The sequence below is a fragment of the Dipodomys merriami genome, unplaced genomic scaffold (genome assembly GCF_024711535.1).
Source record: "Dipodomys merriami isolate MVZ:Mamm:240054 unplaced genomic scaffold, mDipMer1.0.p SCAF_11, whole genome shotgun sequence".
Lineage (NCBI taxonomy): Eukaryota > Metazoa > Chordata > Mammalia > Rodentia > Heteromyidae > Dipodomys > Dipodomys merriami.
In genome coordinates this window covers 28,246,863-28,263,646 of record NW_027202382.1, presented here as the reverse complement: position 1 = coordinate 28,263,646, position 16,784 = coordinate 28,246,863, and the positions used below count along the sequence as shown (strand labels likewise).

General features: G+C 42.3%; 1 protein-coding gene across 6 annotated transcripts in view; it reads left to right on the top strand.

Annotated features, from left to right (window-relative positions):
• Susd1 (sushi domain containing 1) overlaps positions 1-16,784 on the top strand; it is a 144,243-nt gene that overhangs the window by 107,800 nt on the left and 19,659 nt on the right. For 5 of the 6 annotated variants that reach the window (XR_011369726.1, XR_011369725.1, XM_070011680.1 and 2 more), the window contains one exon: positions 15,707-15,809. Coding sequence is in view for 3 of the 6 variants with exons in the window: in XM_070011680.1 (XP_069867781.1) it covers positions 15,707-15,809 (103 nt within the window). In the remaining 3 variants the exon portion in view is untranslated. Of the gene's footprint in view, positions 1-15,706; positions 15,810-16,784 lie in introns of those variants that run through there. The other variant, XM_070011697.1, reaches the window with a different exon arrangement.

The window sequence follows — 16,784 nt, the reverse complement described above, 5'->3', positions numbered from 1 at the left end:
TCAGATCTCTGCCAACTGGGTAGCTAGGATTACAGACTTGAGCCACAGGTGTCCATCTATCCTTGCTTTTAAAAAAACAACAAAACAAAATTAGAATTAGAATTGTTACACAAAATTTCCAAGCCAGTATTGTCAAAACTGTCAGTCTTTTTTCTATATATTTTGCTTCTGATGCAATGCCTAGAAGGACCTCTCAATTTTAATATAACACATAGAAGGTAGCATTTTTAAAATATTTAAGTCTGTTTTTTTTTTGTTTTGTTTTTTTGTTTTTTGTTTTTGGGTCCGGTCATGGGCCTGAACTCTGGGCCTGGGCGCTGTCCCTCAGCTCTTCAGCTCAAGGCTAGCACTCTACCACTTGAGCCACAGCACCACTTCCGCCTTTTTTCTTTTTGCTTATGTGGTGTTGGGGAATCGAACCTAGGGTCTCATGCATGCAAGGCAAGCGCTCTACCACTGAGCCACCTTCCCAGCCCAAACATTTAAATCTGTATAGGAAATTAATTTAGGATAAGAGTAAAGTTTCTAAGGGTCACATGTCTAAACAGGTTAACCATATGGAATATGGCAATCTTAGCCTTGAAGACTCTAGTCTAAGCTCCCTTCCCCTTGACTCCTTCAGATTAGATGGAGATTGAGAAACAGAAACAATGGACTGACTCCCCATTCAACCCCGCCTGGCCTCCAGAAGTTCCAATCTGCTATTTTTCTTTATTTTCCTTCCTTCTGTCACCAGCCTCCAGGCTTCCTCTCTTTCACCAGTTGACTGCCTCTGCATCCCTCCTGTCCATGTAGGCTTCTGAGGAGAGACCACTCCTGTGGGGTGGAGATGTGGATGGGAAAGCATGGGAACTGCAGCCAGATCAAGGTTTGTCACTGGATCAGATCAAATAAACAAAGGCCAGTGTCCCGGAGGAGAGTTTGCTTTCCTTGGATAGTGGGAGTGGTGACACAGATTGCCGAAGACCCTTGGGCATTTGGTTGTGTGCTTTGGCTGGCTGCTGATGTGTGTTGGAGGGCTGACTGTGTGCCTTTGTTTTAACCATGTTTCTACTTGCCCTGTGACTTGATTACATCACACACTTCCATCTTTTAAAGCCAATCAGATCACCCAATGTTGAGTTGCCAACTGACAGGCTTTGTTTGCCCATCCATCTTGGCCAACTCGGCCATTCAGATGATTGACCTCCATGTTTGGAACATTACGAGTGTTGTGAAACCATAGGACTGGTACAACCTCTAGTCTGCTTCTGCACGTCTGCCTGAACTTTGAGGAGATGATCAAAACACATTGACATTGTCTTACCACTTTTATTACAAGACATCTGCTTCGCATAATTGCTTGCTTGCTCAACCACAGTTTTGCTTTCTGGTAAACTAGACTAAGCAACAGGAAAGAACTTAATTTTGAGCATGTACTTTTCAACTAAAACGAGAACTTGAAACTGAGCCTAAAAAAGGGAGCACTTATGCTAAACCTTTAAGTATTTTCCAGTTAAGAAGCAACACAATTCACTGACTTCAGCAAACTCCCAACCCATTCAGGGAGATTCCTGAGAAACGCCAGTATGGGGCTAAGTTATTAGAGTTGTTTACAGCTAATTTCTCTATGAATGCTTATAGTGATAGGAAACTTGCTTTCTAATCTTGCAAACCAAAACAAGGATGGGATTTGATGCACAATTAAAGAAGCTCAGATTAAGTTAGTTTGAATTATATTTTGGTGATATATCAGACTTAATACTTATGCCATATACAATGAGTTCAAAATGTCTGCATTATTCTAAGAAATAAAGTTGTTAATCATTACAGTTTTCTTTCCTTCCTTCCTTCCTTCCTTCCTTCCTTCCTTCCTTCCTTCCTTCCTTCCCTCTTTCCTTCCTTTCTTTCCTCATTCTCCTCCACCTCTTCTTCCTCCTTATGGTGTGCCAGTCTTGGGGCTTGAACTCAGGGCCTGAATACTGTCCCTGAGCTTCTTTTCACTCAAAGCTAACATTCTACCGTTTAAGCAACAACTCTACTTTTGGCTTCTTTTTTTTTTTTGGTGGTTAATTGGAGATAAGAGTCTCACAGAATTTCTTGCCTGGGTTGGCTTTGAATCATTATGCTTAGATCACATCCTCCTGTAGCTAGGATTACAAATGTGAGCTTTTATATGATCAGATGATTTAACACATGATTACCACAATCAAGTTAATGACCATATATCCATCACTTTACCTAGTCACCTTTGTGTGTTTGGGGGAGGGGGGAAGGGGGTAGGTGCAGATAAGAACACTTAAGATCAATCCTCATGGAAAAATTTCAACCATTCAACACATTCTTATTAAAAATAGTCCTCAATGATGAACATTAGATCTCCCAAACTTAGATATTTTATAACTGAGAGTTTGTACCCTTTGGTTACATGTTCCAATTTCTCCTGCTCCTAGAAGCCACCTTTTTCTCTCTGTTTCTGTGACTTCAACTTGTTTTAGATTTCACATATAATTAATACTGTGAAGTGTTTTTCTGTGTCTGGATTAGTTCACTTAGCCCATTATTCTCTAGGTTAATCCAGATTGGATGGCAAGATTTCTTTTCTTTTAATGTCTAGTAATATTGAAAAGTGTGTGTGTGTGTGTGTGTGTGTGCGCGCGCGCACGCGCGCGCATGAGAGACAGACAGAGAGATCTTAAATTTTTTTTAACCATTCATCTGTTGACAGGCAGGCATTCCTGGTTATTTCCATATTTTGCCTGTCAGGAACATCTTGTCCCATCTTTCTTACAAAGAGCACAGGAGTGCAGATGTCATTTTGACATCCTGGTTTCCTTTCCCTTAAACATATACCCAGAAATGGACTTCTGGGTCATCACGTAGTTCCACTTCAGGTTTTTAGAGACTTCCTAATGACTTTGCCAATTTACATTCCCACCAATGGTGAGCGAGGCTCACTTTTTTCTATATCCCTGACAACACTTAGCTTCTGAGTTATTTTATTTTATTGTAAAGATGCTGTACAGAGGGGTTATAGTTACATGAGTAAGGCACCGAGTACATTTCTTGTCGAGCATTGTTATGCCTTGGTGTTCTCCCACTCTTCCTTCCCTCCCTCACTTCCCTCATTCCTTCCGAGTTTTTGATGATAGATCCCTAATAGTCTGAGGTGATATCCATGATGGCTTTGATTTTTATTTCCCTAATGATCAGTAACTTTGAATGCTTTGTCATATAATTCTTGGCCATTTGCATGCCTTCTTTGGGAAAATGTTTCATGTAGACATTTAAAAAATCTTTTCCACTTAAAAATCTGTTTCCCCCTATTGAGTTAAATGAGATCCTATATATAATATTTTAGATATTAATCTCTATGGACTATATGGTTTGTAATTATTTTTTCCCATTTCATAGGTCATTTTTCATTTTGTAGATTGTTTTCTGTGCAGATTTAAAAAATTATTTTATTTTATAAGATGAGGGATTACAGTTACATAAGTAAAGGAATGAGCATACTTCTTGTCAGACATTGCTACCTGGGAGATTTTTAGTTGTCTACAATCCCATTTGTCTGTTTTCACTTTTGTTGCCTGTGCTTTTAGTATCATAGCTGTATCTTTATTTTTTTGTACCAGTTAAAAGGAAGTAACAAATGGAGAACATGTGAATTTTGGATTGGAAAAGACAAGTAGACATCAGATAGCTGACTAAAAATTTCACTATCAAGGATTTCATCAGAGTACTTCAAATGCAAAAATGAACAAATAAAAAAAGTTGACCTTTAAAAAAAAGTTTCACTATCAGAAGGGCAGCATGTATCTTCAACCATTCTGTTATCAGATATATATATAAGATAGATATAGATATAGATACTCTTACTCAACTCCCCTATTTTCTAACTAATGGTTTCCAATTGCCCTAATCTCTCTGAGCTTTATTTCTGAAGCCCAAAGGAAAACTAGATATGTGTCCTACACATGCACGCCGCACTGGGAACTTCTCAATAGAGTTTCCAAAGACGAAGCTGGAAGTAGGAAATCTAGTCCTTTCTGTTGTTAGTTTTGCATCCAGGATTAGCAAATCAACTGCCCAAGCAACTGAAGGGAACCAATGTCATTTCCTCTTGTTCCTGAATTCCCCGTTGAGATTGAGAAATCATTACTGTTATTATTTCCCAACTCCTAGCAGTCTTTTACCCAGCTCCTCCTGTGAGGAAGTTGTTACCCAATGCAGTGGTCCAGAGTGAAAAGCATGATGGCTGTTAGCAAGAGGCCAGTGAAGGCCAGTACAGGGGGGCTTTGGAAGGTTTCACAGGAGGGAATTTTGAGGAGTGGTGTGTGTGTGTGTGTGTGTGTGTGTGTGTGTGTGTGTGTGTGTGTGTGTGTGTGTGTGTGTGTGTGTGTGTGTGTGTGTGTGTGTGTGTACACACAGGAATTTGAACAGAGGCACGCAATCACAGGAAAGTAATAAATTGAAATAGAAGAAGCAAAGAAGAGTTAATGCAAGAGAGATATTACCAAAGTAAAAAGAAAGAATTTGGTGGTTGTCTGGGTGATTACCAGGATGAAGGTAAAGAAATGAGAAATCTTGTTTATTAAGCATTTGAAAATAACATTGAAAAAGAGACTATCTAGTGGTAGAGCTCCTGCCTACCCATCCGAAGACCTTGAATTCCATCCACCAAGAAAATAAACAAACCTCTAGACAATTGTAGACTTTTCTGCAAAAACAGACTAGACTGGATACGCATCTAAATTACATTTCTTTCTCTTAAGTAGTTATTTTGAAAGACTAAACTTTTATTCCAGTGATGCTACTTAAAAAGGTTCCTTAGATGTCCTCTTTGGTCATTGCCTTTGGAATGTATTTATGAGCTAGGAAAGAACATCTATTTTATTACCTCCCAGTTCTCTGTTTATCTCTATAGGGTGGTGACATGTATACATAGAATACCCACGTCATTAAAACTTGGCCAATTGAATTTCTTTCTTTCCCCCTCTCTTCCTCCCTCCCTGTCTTCCTCCCTTCCTCCCTCCTTTCTCCCTCCCTCTTCCCCTCCCCCCCCTCTTTGTGCCAGCCCTTGAATTCAGGGCTAGGCGCTACCCTTGAGTTTGATGCTTAAGACTAGTGCTCTACCACTTCTACCACAGCTCTACTTCCAGCTTGGGGGGAGGGTTGGTTAACTGGAGATAAGAGTCTCATGGACTTTCCTGCCCAGGTTGGCTTTGAACCACGATTCTTAGATAACAGCCTTCTGAATAGCTGGGATTACAGGCATGAGCCACTGGTACCTGGTGACATTTCCCTCTCCCTCCCATTTTCTTCTTCTTTTTTTTTGTTTGTACTTTACTAACTAATGGATTTCATTCGACATTTCCATACATGAACATAGTATACTTTGATCCTATCCACTTTCCAGCCCCCTACCTTGTCCTCCTCCTCTGCCTCCTCTGAGTCCCGTCACCCCCAAAGTCTTCTATTTAAGGTTCATTGAACATTTCCCTTATAATCTTGTATATGTGGCAAATAGCTTATTGTAATTTTTTTAAGTGCTTCAGTTTTCAAAAAGGGATTCCCAACATGAGAGTCAGTGCCGAGCCTCCAAAGGAGGCTGTTGACACAGAGACCCCATCTCATGTATAGGTCCATTCTAGGAATATTTTTGTCATTGTGTTTGAAAGACATGTTATATAACCACTTCTAGGCCACAGTGGTCTCTAGCTAGTGGCTTCTGGTGTAGTCTCTTACAATCAGACCTCGTTCTAAATCATTCATCAAGACCCAACCTGAGGAGGGACAGGTGAATTCCCTACTACAATTACAATCTAATGTCACAATTTGAAATGAACTGGACTTGAGCACATAGTGTACCCTGGATTTATTTCACACACACACACACACACACACACACACACACACACACACACACACACACACACACACACACACACACACACACACACACACACACACACACACACACACACACACACACACACACACACACACACACCCCAGGGTCTTTTACGAAGAAAAGAAATCTTTTCCTATTGAAGGAGCACACCAGGTCCTTTTGTCCTCCTCTGCCCCAATGAAGAGTCAATTCTCGAAACCCTTCCCTTGCTCCTGACTGGAGCAATGATCTGCTCACTAAAATCTACCTTTGATAGATGAACTACACACTAAAGTCAGCTAGGAGCATGAACTTTCTCTTCTGAGCACTCCTTGGTCTCAAGTTACAGGAGAAGCTCTCCTGGAAGGATGCTTGCTGAAATGCTGACCACCACAAAAACCAGACACATTAATCAACCCAGAAACCTGGATCCTTTGTGTTTCTTGAGATCTGTTGGACTGCTCACCATCCTATGTGAATGAAGAAAGATGTTCACAGCCCACACTTCAGAAGAGGAGATTTTTCTTTTTTTAATCACTGGGCAAATGAGGCATCCACCTATCTGACGACCCACATACCTCCTTAGGGCAAGGAGAAAAACAATCATTAAAACGTGAGAGCCTACTATCTTTCAACGTGCTCACTCATTCATAAAGGTCTTTCTTTCTCCATTGGGTGGCAGTGTACCTAACCTGGTGCAGTTACATTATCTCTCTTTTTACCTAATGTTAACAGTTGGCTTGCAAGAACAATGAAGCTGCTCTCTGCCTCAAAGCAGTTTAAATAGCTGATTATAGTAGCATATTCCTGTAATCCTAGCACTCAGGAGGTGGAGGCCAGAAGATTGTGAATTTGAGGCTAAACTGGGCTACATAATGAGATAATGTTACAAGAAACAACAACAACAAAAAAAACCCAAAATGAATCAAACACCCTTAAATAACAACAAAAACAATTTAAATAGCACAAGAATGAACATTTTCCTAATAGTGTCTCAATTGTGTTGCTCAATGCTGCCTGCATTCTTAAGTAGGTTTTGCCCAAGGACACCTTCCTAATCTGATAGGAAAGGAAGATGGCCAAGAAATGGTATGTGTGGCACTGTGATGTCTCTTACCACATCACCTTTCTTGGTAATCAATGGAGAGCCAATGCCTCTAAGGGGTAGTGCTTCTTATTCTTCCCACAGCTTGTGCATGCCCACAGCTCACAGATGAGTGGGATCCTTTGGAATTTCTTTCACTTATGTCCAATAACACTGCACTGTGCTCATAAGCTAGAGGTCTGAGTAGCGTTACAGGACTCTCTTAGTTTGTTCCAAATAACAACTGGCAGAATTAGTCAAGGCTTATTCTAGTTATAGCATAATGAAATTTTCTTTCTTTTCTCTTTCTGTCTTCTTTCTTTTTCCTTCCTTCCTTTCCTTTTTCTTTTCTTATTCCTGTTTCTGTTGGCATTGGGTTTTGGTATTATATGTACTTCTGTCATCATTTTCCTTATAAATCTCATAGATTGTTCCACTTTGGGAAAATCTATAGGTATGCATTTTAAAAGGTCATTGGGAAAGTAAAAACTATGGAAAAACTAGGGAAAGAAAAGACTTTTCCTACCTAAACTATGTCTTCAGAACATAAATTGGTACTGATCAACCAAATGAAAGTCTAGGGAAATGCTGATGACAATGTACCTATGAAGGCCTAAATTGGCTGCAGTGTATAGGGCAGAGGAGGGTACATAAGATGTGTGTATTAGCAGAAGATGGTGAATGATGCTAAGGTTATTGTTTGTCAGCAACTCTGCTTACCCCTAACTCTAGGCGGAAATCAATGCTTGCTTGCTTGCTTGCTTTCTTGTCGGCCGTGGGGCCTGAACTCTGGGCCTTGGCACTGTCCCTCAGCTCTTCAGCTCAAGGCTAGCGCTCTACCACTTGAGCCATAGCACCACTTCCAGCTTTTTCTGCCTATGTGGTGCTGAGGAATCGAACCCAAGGCCTCATGCATGTGGAGCAAGCACTCTACCACTGAGCCACCTTCCCAGCCTTCAAATACAATTTTTATGGGTGAAACACATACACTTTTAAAAAGAACTTTTATCAGTGAATGGATCAAACAGAATTTTAAATATAGCTAAAGAGAGACTTAGCAATCTAGGAAGACAAGTCTGAAGAAATTGAAAAAAAAAGTGAAAGATATAAAAGAGAGGTGAAGATGTATAAGATAAAATGAGGGAGGAGGTAACAATCCATAGGAAATGTACTCCTTACCTTACTCATGTAACTGTAACCCCTCTGTACACTATTTTTACAGTAAAAACATTAAAAATAAAAAATGTAAAAAATGTCTGAAATGCATGCAATCAGGAGTGTAGGGAGCATGAAGAGGAAGTTTTTGAGATTTGAACGTTTGCAAAGTCCTAGGCACATCTATACTATACTAGAATGAATAGATGATTAGAATTTAGTAATAATAAAGGCCCCTGTGTTTAGAGGTATAGGTCTCTATCATGAGTGATGAGAAGTACAGGGCAGAAAGACAGACTGTAGAATAGTGAAATGATCAATGACCCAGAGGGCAGCTCTGGAAGCGTTGAGACTGGGGAGGGGTGAAGTGTGCAAGCACTTGGATTCTTTACTCACAGCTCTGATGGTGGCAGGCAGGGAGGAGAAAGGAAGTCTGAGCTGAGAGGCTGAAGGGAGAAGGTTCCACCACTGAAGGAATTTGTAAAAACACAAGATGAAGCAATAGTTTGTACTCTGTTTCCTCTTTCCTTACTTTCTTTTATTTAAACATTTTATTGTTATTATAAAGGTGATGTACAGAGGGTTAGAATTACGTAAGTCAGGTAGAGTCCATTTCTTTTTGGACGATGTCACCCCTTTCCTCTCTCTCTCTCCCAGTTTTTCCTTCCCGTCCCCACTCACAAATTGTAATGGAGAAAGTGTGTGTGGGTAACTGTGAGAAAAGAATCCTACATTGGAATAATTAAGGTTCTAGCCAAAGGAACATAAGTAGCAATTCAGCTTAACCTGGATGCTGGTGGCACATGCCTATAATCTTGCTGTTCAGGAGGCAGAGACTGGGTGGAGTGAAGCTTTGCCCAGTCAGAAAGTTCACAAGACCCCATCTCAACAGAAACCGATGCATGCCTGCCATCACAGCTTTGGTGGGAAGTGTAGAGAGAATCATAATCCAGGCCGTTATGGGAAAAAAACCAACAACAACACAGCAAGACTCTAAAAAATAACCAGAGGAAAAAAGAGCTGAAGCATGATTCAAATGGTAGAGTGCCTGCCTAGCAAGCATGAAGCACTGCACTCAAAGCGCAATATTAAGGGAGGAAAAAAGAAGGAAAAGATAGATAATAGGCTCACGGAACAATCACCTCTATTGAATGCTCACATGTCCCATGCATGGAGTTAACTATTTTGTAAGCAGGATGTAGTATAGGTAGTATAGGTATGCCATTGTCACCACCATCATCATCATCATTATCGCTGTCATCATCACCATCCCAACTTTAAGGCTAATAGAACTGAGGTTTAGGGAGGCTAAATCATTATTCTACCAGATACAAAACACCAGAAGGGGCTGGGAAGGTGGCTCAGTGGTAGAGCGCTTGCCTTGCATGCATGAGGCCCTGGGTTCGATTCCTCAGCACCACATAAGCAAAAAGAGAAAAACCGCAAGTGGCGCTGTGGCTCCAGTGGTAGAGCGCTAGCCTTGAGCTCAAGAGCTGAGGGACAGCGCCCAGGCCCAGAGTTCAGGCCCCACAACCGGATCACTCCCCCCCCCCCCGAAAAAAAAAAAAAAAACACCAGAAGTGGGATTCTAATTAGCTTTCTGGTCTAATCCTGAGATTGAATGGTGTGTGTGTGTGTGTGTGTGTGTGTGTGTGTGTGTGTGTGTGTGTGTGTGTGTGTGTGTGTGTGTGTGTGTGTGTGTGTGTGTGTGTGTGTGTGTGTGTGTGTGTGTGTGTGTGTATGTTAATTGATTAATTTATATTTTTGTCAGTCATGGGGCTTGAACTCAGGGCCTGAGCACGGTCCCTGAGCTCTTTTGCTCAAGGCTAGTACTCTACCACTTTGGATTACAGCCTCATTTCCTGAAAACATTTTTTAGTATGTCCTGCCAACTTCCTGTTGTCTGGTCGAGAGATCATGAACAGACTGGGCCCTGGGGATAGAAGTTGGACACTACTGAATGTTTTGTTTTGTTCCTTGAACATCATTCATTTTCTTGATGACCACTGTGCATTCGGCTGATCTGGCTGGCTAGACGTGTGTCCCTGTCCTTCGTAACACTCCATGTGTGCACCCCCCCCTTAGCCACACTCAATGCAATAGGGCCTTCCTTTTAAAGGACTGTTCTTTATTCATGGTCATCTGAGTAGCTGTACTTCCCTGCTAGAACGTCCAAGCAAAGTCTCAAATGTCAGGGTGGCTCCCTAGATTTTCTACTTTTCAAATTTCAATGTGATTCAGTTTGTTTTCTGGTAAACACATTCACAGTAACTGCAAACTTCAGCGTTGGGTAGGCGTGAATAGGTATTTGTGCTAAGAGCTGGTAGGTCAAAATAATTTGTAGGACAGTTAATTTTTAAGTGTCTCCCAGCAGTTGGCTTAAACAGTATTTAGCCATTAGGAGAATTGAAGAATAAATGAGGTGTTTCCCTGCCCTGGGAAAGTACCTCATGAATAGCTCCTTTCTTTCACTGAGTAATTCAGTTCTTACATTCAACTCCATATTGGAGGTAGCCTCTCTCTTGTTTCTTGTGGGATTTAACTTTTCTTTTTCTTATATAGTTCCTAAAACATCGCATCATATAAACATTATTGTATCCTTCTGCTTCTTACCCATGGTAGCACCTGGATGCTTTCTAGTCTAAAAACACCCTGATTCAAGAGAGACTGGATTTGAAAAATAACTAAAGCAAAAAGAGTAGGGGACACAGCTAAGTGGTAGAGAACCTGCCTAGCAAACTCAAGGTCCTGAGTTCAAACCTTAGTACTACCAGAAGTAAACAGAAAAAAGAAAAGAGAAGAATACTTACTTGTACAAAGGTTTTACTGTAACTTCATTTATTACTTAGATTTGGGGGTCTGAGCCCACCCAATGACAAATCTCACAGACAAGTTAAAGAAAAAAAAGGTCAGTTAAGCCAGAAGGCTTTATATTATTGTATGGAATGACAGCTGTCTTACAAAACATTCTTTTTCTGGAGCAATAGGGAACATCAGCAAGTTTCAGCTATTCATCATCCATTTATAACAAGGCTTCCTCAAATGGTTCTTATAGGCACCATGTGGGACAAAAAAAGAAAAATGACCTCATTGCCCAGCATTGAAGAGTTGCTCAGCGAGGGTGTGAGGAATAGGTTTGGACAAGGATTTCTCTTTTCTACTGGGGATAATCACTCCAGTCCAGGCACGGATACCTCTCTCTCTGAATTCTTTACAAGAACTCTTTACAAGCCAAGCACTAACTGCTCATGCTTTCTAGGCTCACTTGAGTATCCATGGATGCTTACGCTCTGAGCATGACTTTTATTTCAAATTACCTGGTTTTTGTTTTTGTTTTTTGTCACTCGTGGAGCTTGACCTCTGGGACTGGGCGCTGTCCCTGCGCTCTTTAGCTCAAGGCTAGGTCTCTACTGCTTGAACCACAGCGCCACTTCCGGTTTTCTAGTGGTTTATTGGAGATAAGAGTCTCACGGATGTTTCTGCCTGGGCTGGCTTTGAACCTCAATCCTCAGATCTCAGCCTCCTGAGTAGCTAGGATTACAGGCGTGAGCCACGGGCGACCGGCTCAAATGACCTTGTGTAAGTAGCATTGTTTCAGTGCGACAGGCTGTCCTATTAGAGAACTTGTGGTAATACAGTAGCCTTGCTTGGAGACACTCCTGTCATCCCAGGGGCCTGAGATGGAACAAGGGTCCAGGAAAGACATGAATACCAGGCCGTCTAGGCCGGAGGATTGAAGATATTCATGATCAGAGTACCACTGGACCTCTCACCCTGGAATTATGGCTGAACTACCACACAACTTAAGCTACTCATTCAAAGCAGAAGTAGAACAGGCCTCTGTGAGGAAGGTGGAAACTTCCTGATGGGTGTTCTTTGTTCACTCTTAAGGAGTCATTGTGGGGTGGGAGGCTGGTGGGGACCAGCAGCTGTCCAAGCCTCGTTGCTTACGAGCAGGGCCCTGAGTCACTGTCAGTGGAAACTAGTGTATTGAGGAAGGCTGAATCACATTCTTCCTTTCTTTGTCACCTTCACTGAGAGAGACCTCCCCTGGGAGGAAACAAAATCAATACTCCCGGAGGTGTGGATGAGCAGCCAGACCTCTGGAGTTTATGTTGAGTGCTGAACTTGCTCCAAGCCTGGAGGGTTCTGATTCCAGGCAGGATAATTTATTGAGTTATTTGTTTTGGTTTTCTTGGTACATTTACTCATTATTCCAAGCCAGTAGCCAGGCCTTTGTAGTGCTCCTTTGCTACAATGGCCCAGTGAAGAATGTCTGTAAATCATCTCGCTTCCTGACATTTCTTCCCTTGACCCTCAGGGATTAGAGCGTCCTGCGCTCTGACTCAGGAAAGGAGTTGTAGTGTGGCTTTGGGTGGGTAACATCCTTACTGATGAGCAAGCTAAGGTGTCACAGAGAGACTGCGCGGGTGGGTGTCTATTTTGGCCCTTACATTGGGGAGAGAAGAATTCAACCAGGGTGTAAAATGCAGTGAAAGTGAATTAAATTTAAAAAAACTCATTAGGAAAAGAATCTTCTACAAGTAGACTGAAAGTGGGCTCTCTCTAGGCCCTCACATTGGTTTTTATCTTGGCCATACGTTTGAAGTGTAAAGCGGCTGAGCTTTTCCCAGGACCAGCTGACAAGGCAGGGTTATGTCCTGAGGCTGGGAGAAGTTTACTGAACTACATTTGACCTCTAGCACAAGGCGTACTGGCTGGGGTAAGCTAAAGCTCTGGTGTTCCAGGAGCCATTCCTTGACCCTGGTTCCTTAGGTCATGGGTCAACCACCTTGTGATATTCATGGCCCTGGTGGGCTACGTGGATCTTAACCCATGAGCTGGAAAATTTCATTACAATATTTTCCTCAGAAACTTTGGAGGTCTCCTCCTTTGCTTATCCCTGTTGCTCCTGGATAACTGCTTCCTTTCAGATGGAGGAATAGACAGCCATATATATATATAATGAGGTTCTGTGGTCCACCTTCCCCCTTCATCCTGACTTCCTGTGAACCTCAGAAAGATGACAAGTCTTTCTGGCTTTATAGGCATCTTGGTGGAAATCAATAACCATAAAGAACATGTTGGCTCACAGATAAAACCTGGGTTTTATAAGACCTATGAGTTATGAATTATTACATTTGTGTGTGTGTGTGGTGCTTGGGATTGAACCCAGAGCCTCATGCATGCTAGGCAAGTGCTCACATACTGAGCTATACCCATATAAAAAAGAAAAATAAGGACATGTGTAATTATGTAAAATTCAAATATCAGTACCCAGAAAGTCTTGGAAGATAGTCAAATTCATTCACTTACCTATAGTTGGTGACTGAATTTCAAGTAGTTGCGACAGTGATCTGTCTGGCTTGAGAAGCCTAAAATTTACTATTTAGTTCTTTATAGATAGAAATTGTAAAATCACAGACACATATAGCAGTGGTAATTACAGGAGGGAGAGATAAAGCCCTAGTTTTGCAAAAACAACTCTATACTTTTCTTTGTTTTTAAGGCTTGTGGCTAGTCCTGCAAACTGACCATTCCTCAGCCCTTCCGACCACAACTTGGCAGAAGACCAGATCTGTGGTAGAAATGCCCCAGGAGGGGAGGGCAGACCCTCAATGGAATTGGGTGGGATTATATGGAGTCCCAAACCCAACATAAAGATCTGAATCAATGAAAGATAAAGCCCAGCCCAAGTTCCAACCCATTCTGAGTGCACCAGACACAGGTGATTATTTGGCTGCTAATTTGACTTTGCCCAGGAGATTCTACAATTTCTCCTCTTCTCCTGCATGGCCTTGACTTTTGCGTAATTACATTGGAAAAGGAATCTCTCGGGGAGGCAAAACAAACCTCATATATACCTCCTGCAGACACAGGATAATTAATGATTAGCAACTCTCCAGATTTATTTGTTTATAAAAGCAATGCCGCTTGTATTATTTCTTGTGAAGTATGCTCCTCTCGCTTACCTCGTCATTTCCTTCATCTACATAGTTGGCTCATACTCTGAACCTCCTGCGTTGGAAGAGGGATGTCACCTCTGTCCGAAAGGCTGGGAGCAGAATTTGGGAGTCAAGAATCTTGTATTCTGGCTCTTGCTTGAATTCTTTTCTGCTCTTTTTTTGGGGGGGTGGGGGGAGGCTGGTGCCAGTACTGGATCTTGAACTCAAAGTGCGGTTGCTATTCCTTAGTTTTTTCACTCAAGGCTTGTACTCTACCCCTTGAGCCACAGCTTCACTTGCAGCTAGCTAATTGGAGACAAGAGTCTCATGGACTTTCCTGCCTGGGATGACTTTGAGCTGAGATCCTCAGATCTCTAGGATTACAATTTACAGGTGTAAGGCACCAGCACCTGGCACTTTCTTGCTCTTTCCTGTCCCTTTAACACCATGAAGGACTCTCAGATGGAGGCTTTGTCCCTAGGACAGCTGTGAGCAAGTCTGTGTAGAAGAACTCAACAGGAATCAGGCTGGCTCTACATTAATAACTAGTCTAAAACCACTAAAGAAGGGCCTTTGGGGCATGGCTCAAGTAGAGCATCTGCCTAGCAAGTGTACTAAGGACCTGAGTTCGAGCCCTAGTACTGGCACCATAAAACCCAAAAAGTTGTCTGTGAACTTTTTTTTCTTTGGAATCAACATTTCTGTGTGGATAACTGGGTCAGATTCTATGTTTCGGAGTAAAGCATTCTGCTTGTCTGAGCTGAAGCTGAAGAAGGAGGCTGATGTGAAATTCTTGAAAAGACCACTGTCTCTTGTGTTTTTTATAACAACCTTATGAAGGGACTTTGAGGCTTCGATTTAAACCAAGTATTTCTGCCTCCATCTACTAGCTAAGAATCTGTGCATCTGTATGTAAGCCGTTGAAGCAGAAAGGGGGAACTGACTAGAAAGGGGGCTGCTGGTCTCCCAGGATTGCCCCCAAACCCATGGCTTCCCTTCTCTTAGTAGGCCTCCAATCTGGTGTGACCCCAGGAGATGTGAGCTACAGGATCATCTTATCTGAAACCTTACCACACCTCCGACCTGCTGATAACTGGTGTTATCTCTGTGAGAGAACTACCTCTACTAAGGGAAACTTCTAGAGTTTGCTTGCCTGTCATTTTCCCCCTTACTTCATTTCCTGACTTGTAAACAGGCAGAATGCGAGCAGATGACTGGTGTATATGGGAACCCTAGGATTCTGCTGTGCTCAGCACATCCTGTTATTATAGGTCTCAAGCCCTGCTTTGTTCCATTTCCCTTCCTTTTTTTTCTGGGACTACTATTAGGGGAGTAATGGGATTTTTGGGGGGTAAAATGTTCATTTTTCACTATGGAAGTCAGTATGGTGATGTTGGAAAGAGCATGAGACTTGGAAACAGCAGTAGGTTCAAATTTTACTTCTTACACCATCTTTTCCTGGGACATAAATAAAAATATCGAGGCCTCTAGGCAATAATGGGAAAGGACTCTGTATATTTTGGTGCATAGGACAGGATACATGTGGGAAGTTTCTAGAAACATGAGATGCAGTTGGAAACAGGGGGCAGATGCTCACCTCCCACTCCCTGAGTGAATCAAGACTCTGCTTTTCCCTCCTCTCTTCCCCAGCTGCTTCCTGGACCAGTCGTCACAACCAGGGCTCTCCTTGGCACAAATTCCTCTACAGATTTTGACCCAGTTTGGTGCCCTCCTTCCTGCACCAAGGCTGAAGGTAGGAATGGCCATTTCATTTATTTAATGGCCTACTCTTGGGGAAATGGCAATATATGTGCTTTGTCCTCGATGCCATTACTATTCTGCATTTGGTTCTTTTATCTCTCTTTAGGGTTAGCTTTCCTTGAATTTCTATCAGCTCTCCTTTCCGTATTTTCCTGCACACATATATCTGTTCCTACCTTCAGCTCCATGAAAGTATGTGGATCTCCCCTAAGGGCAGTTCAGCCACAGCATGTTGGGACAGGGCTGTCCTAGAAATGCCAGCAGAGGAGTCAACACACAGTCCTTCCCTTCCCTTCCCTTCCCTTCCCTTCCCTTCCCTTCCCTTCCCTTCCCTTCCCTTCCCTTCCCTTCCCTTCCCTTCCCTTCCCTTCCCTTCCCTTCCCTTCCCTCCCCTCCCCTCCCCTCCCCTCCCCTCCCTTCCCTTCCCTTCCCTTCCCTTCCCTTCCCTTGCCTTCTTTCCTTTCCTTTCCTTTTTTCTCCTACTTTTTTTCTCCCCGCTCTTCCATAGAGTCTTAATATGTAGTCCAGGATAGACAAAAATTTTGATCCTTCAGTCTCAGCGTGTACTACCATACCAGGCCCAATATGACCCTTGCTTTTACTTACTAACTCATATAAAGAATGTCAAAGTTGGGCTGGGAAGGTGGCTCAGTGGTAGAGTGCTTGCCTTGCATGCATGAGGCCCTGGGTTCGATTCCTCAGCACCACATAAGCAAAAAGAAAAAAGCCAGAAGTGGTGTTGTGGCTCAAGTGGTAGAGCTCTAGCCTTGAGCTGAAGAGCTGAGGGACAGTGCCCAGGCCCAGAGTTCAGGACCCACGACCGGACCAAAAAAAAAAAAAAAAGAATGTCAAAGTTACTTAGATAATTCTCCACTTTTCTTTTTGCTTCCTTCTGTTTCTGCCTCTTAAATATAACATCCAGAATTCTATCACCCCAAATGACATATTTATCATAAATTATACTAAT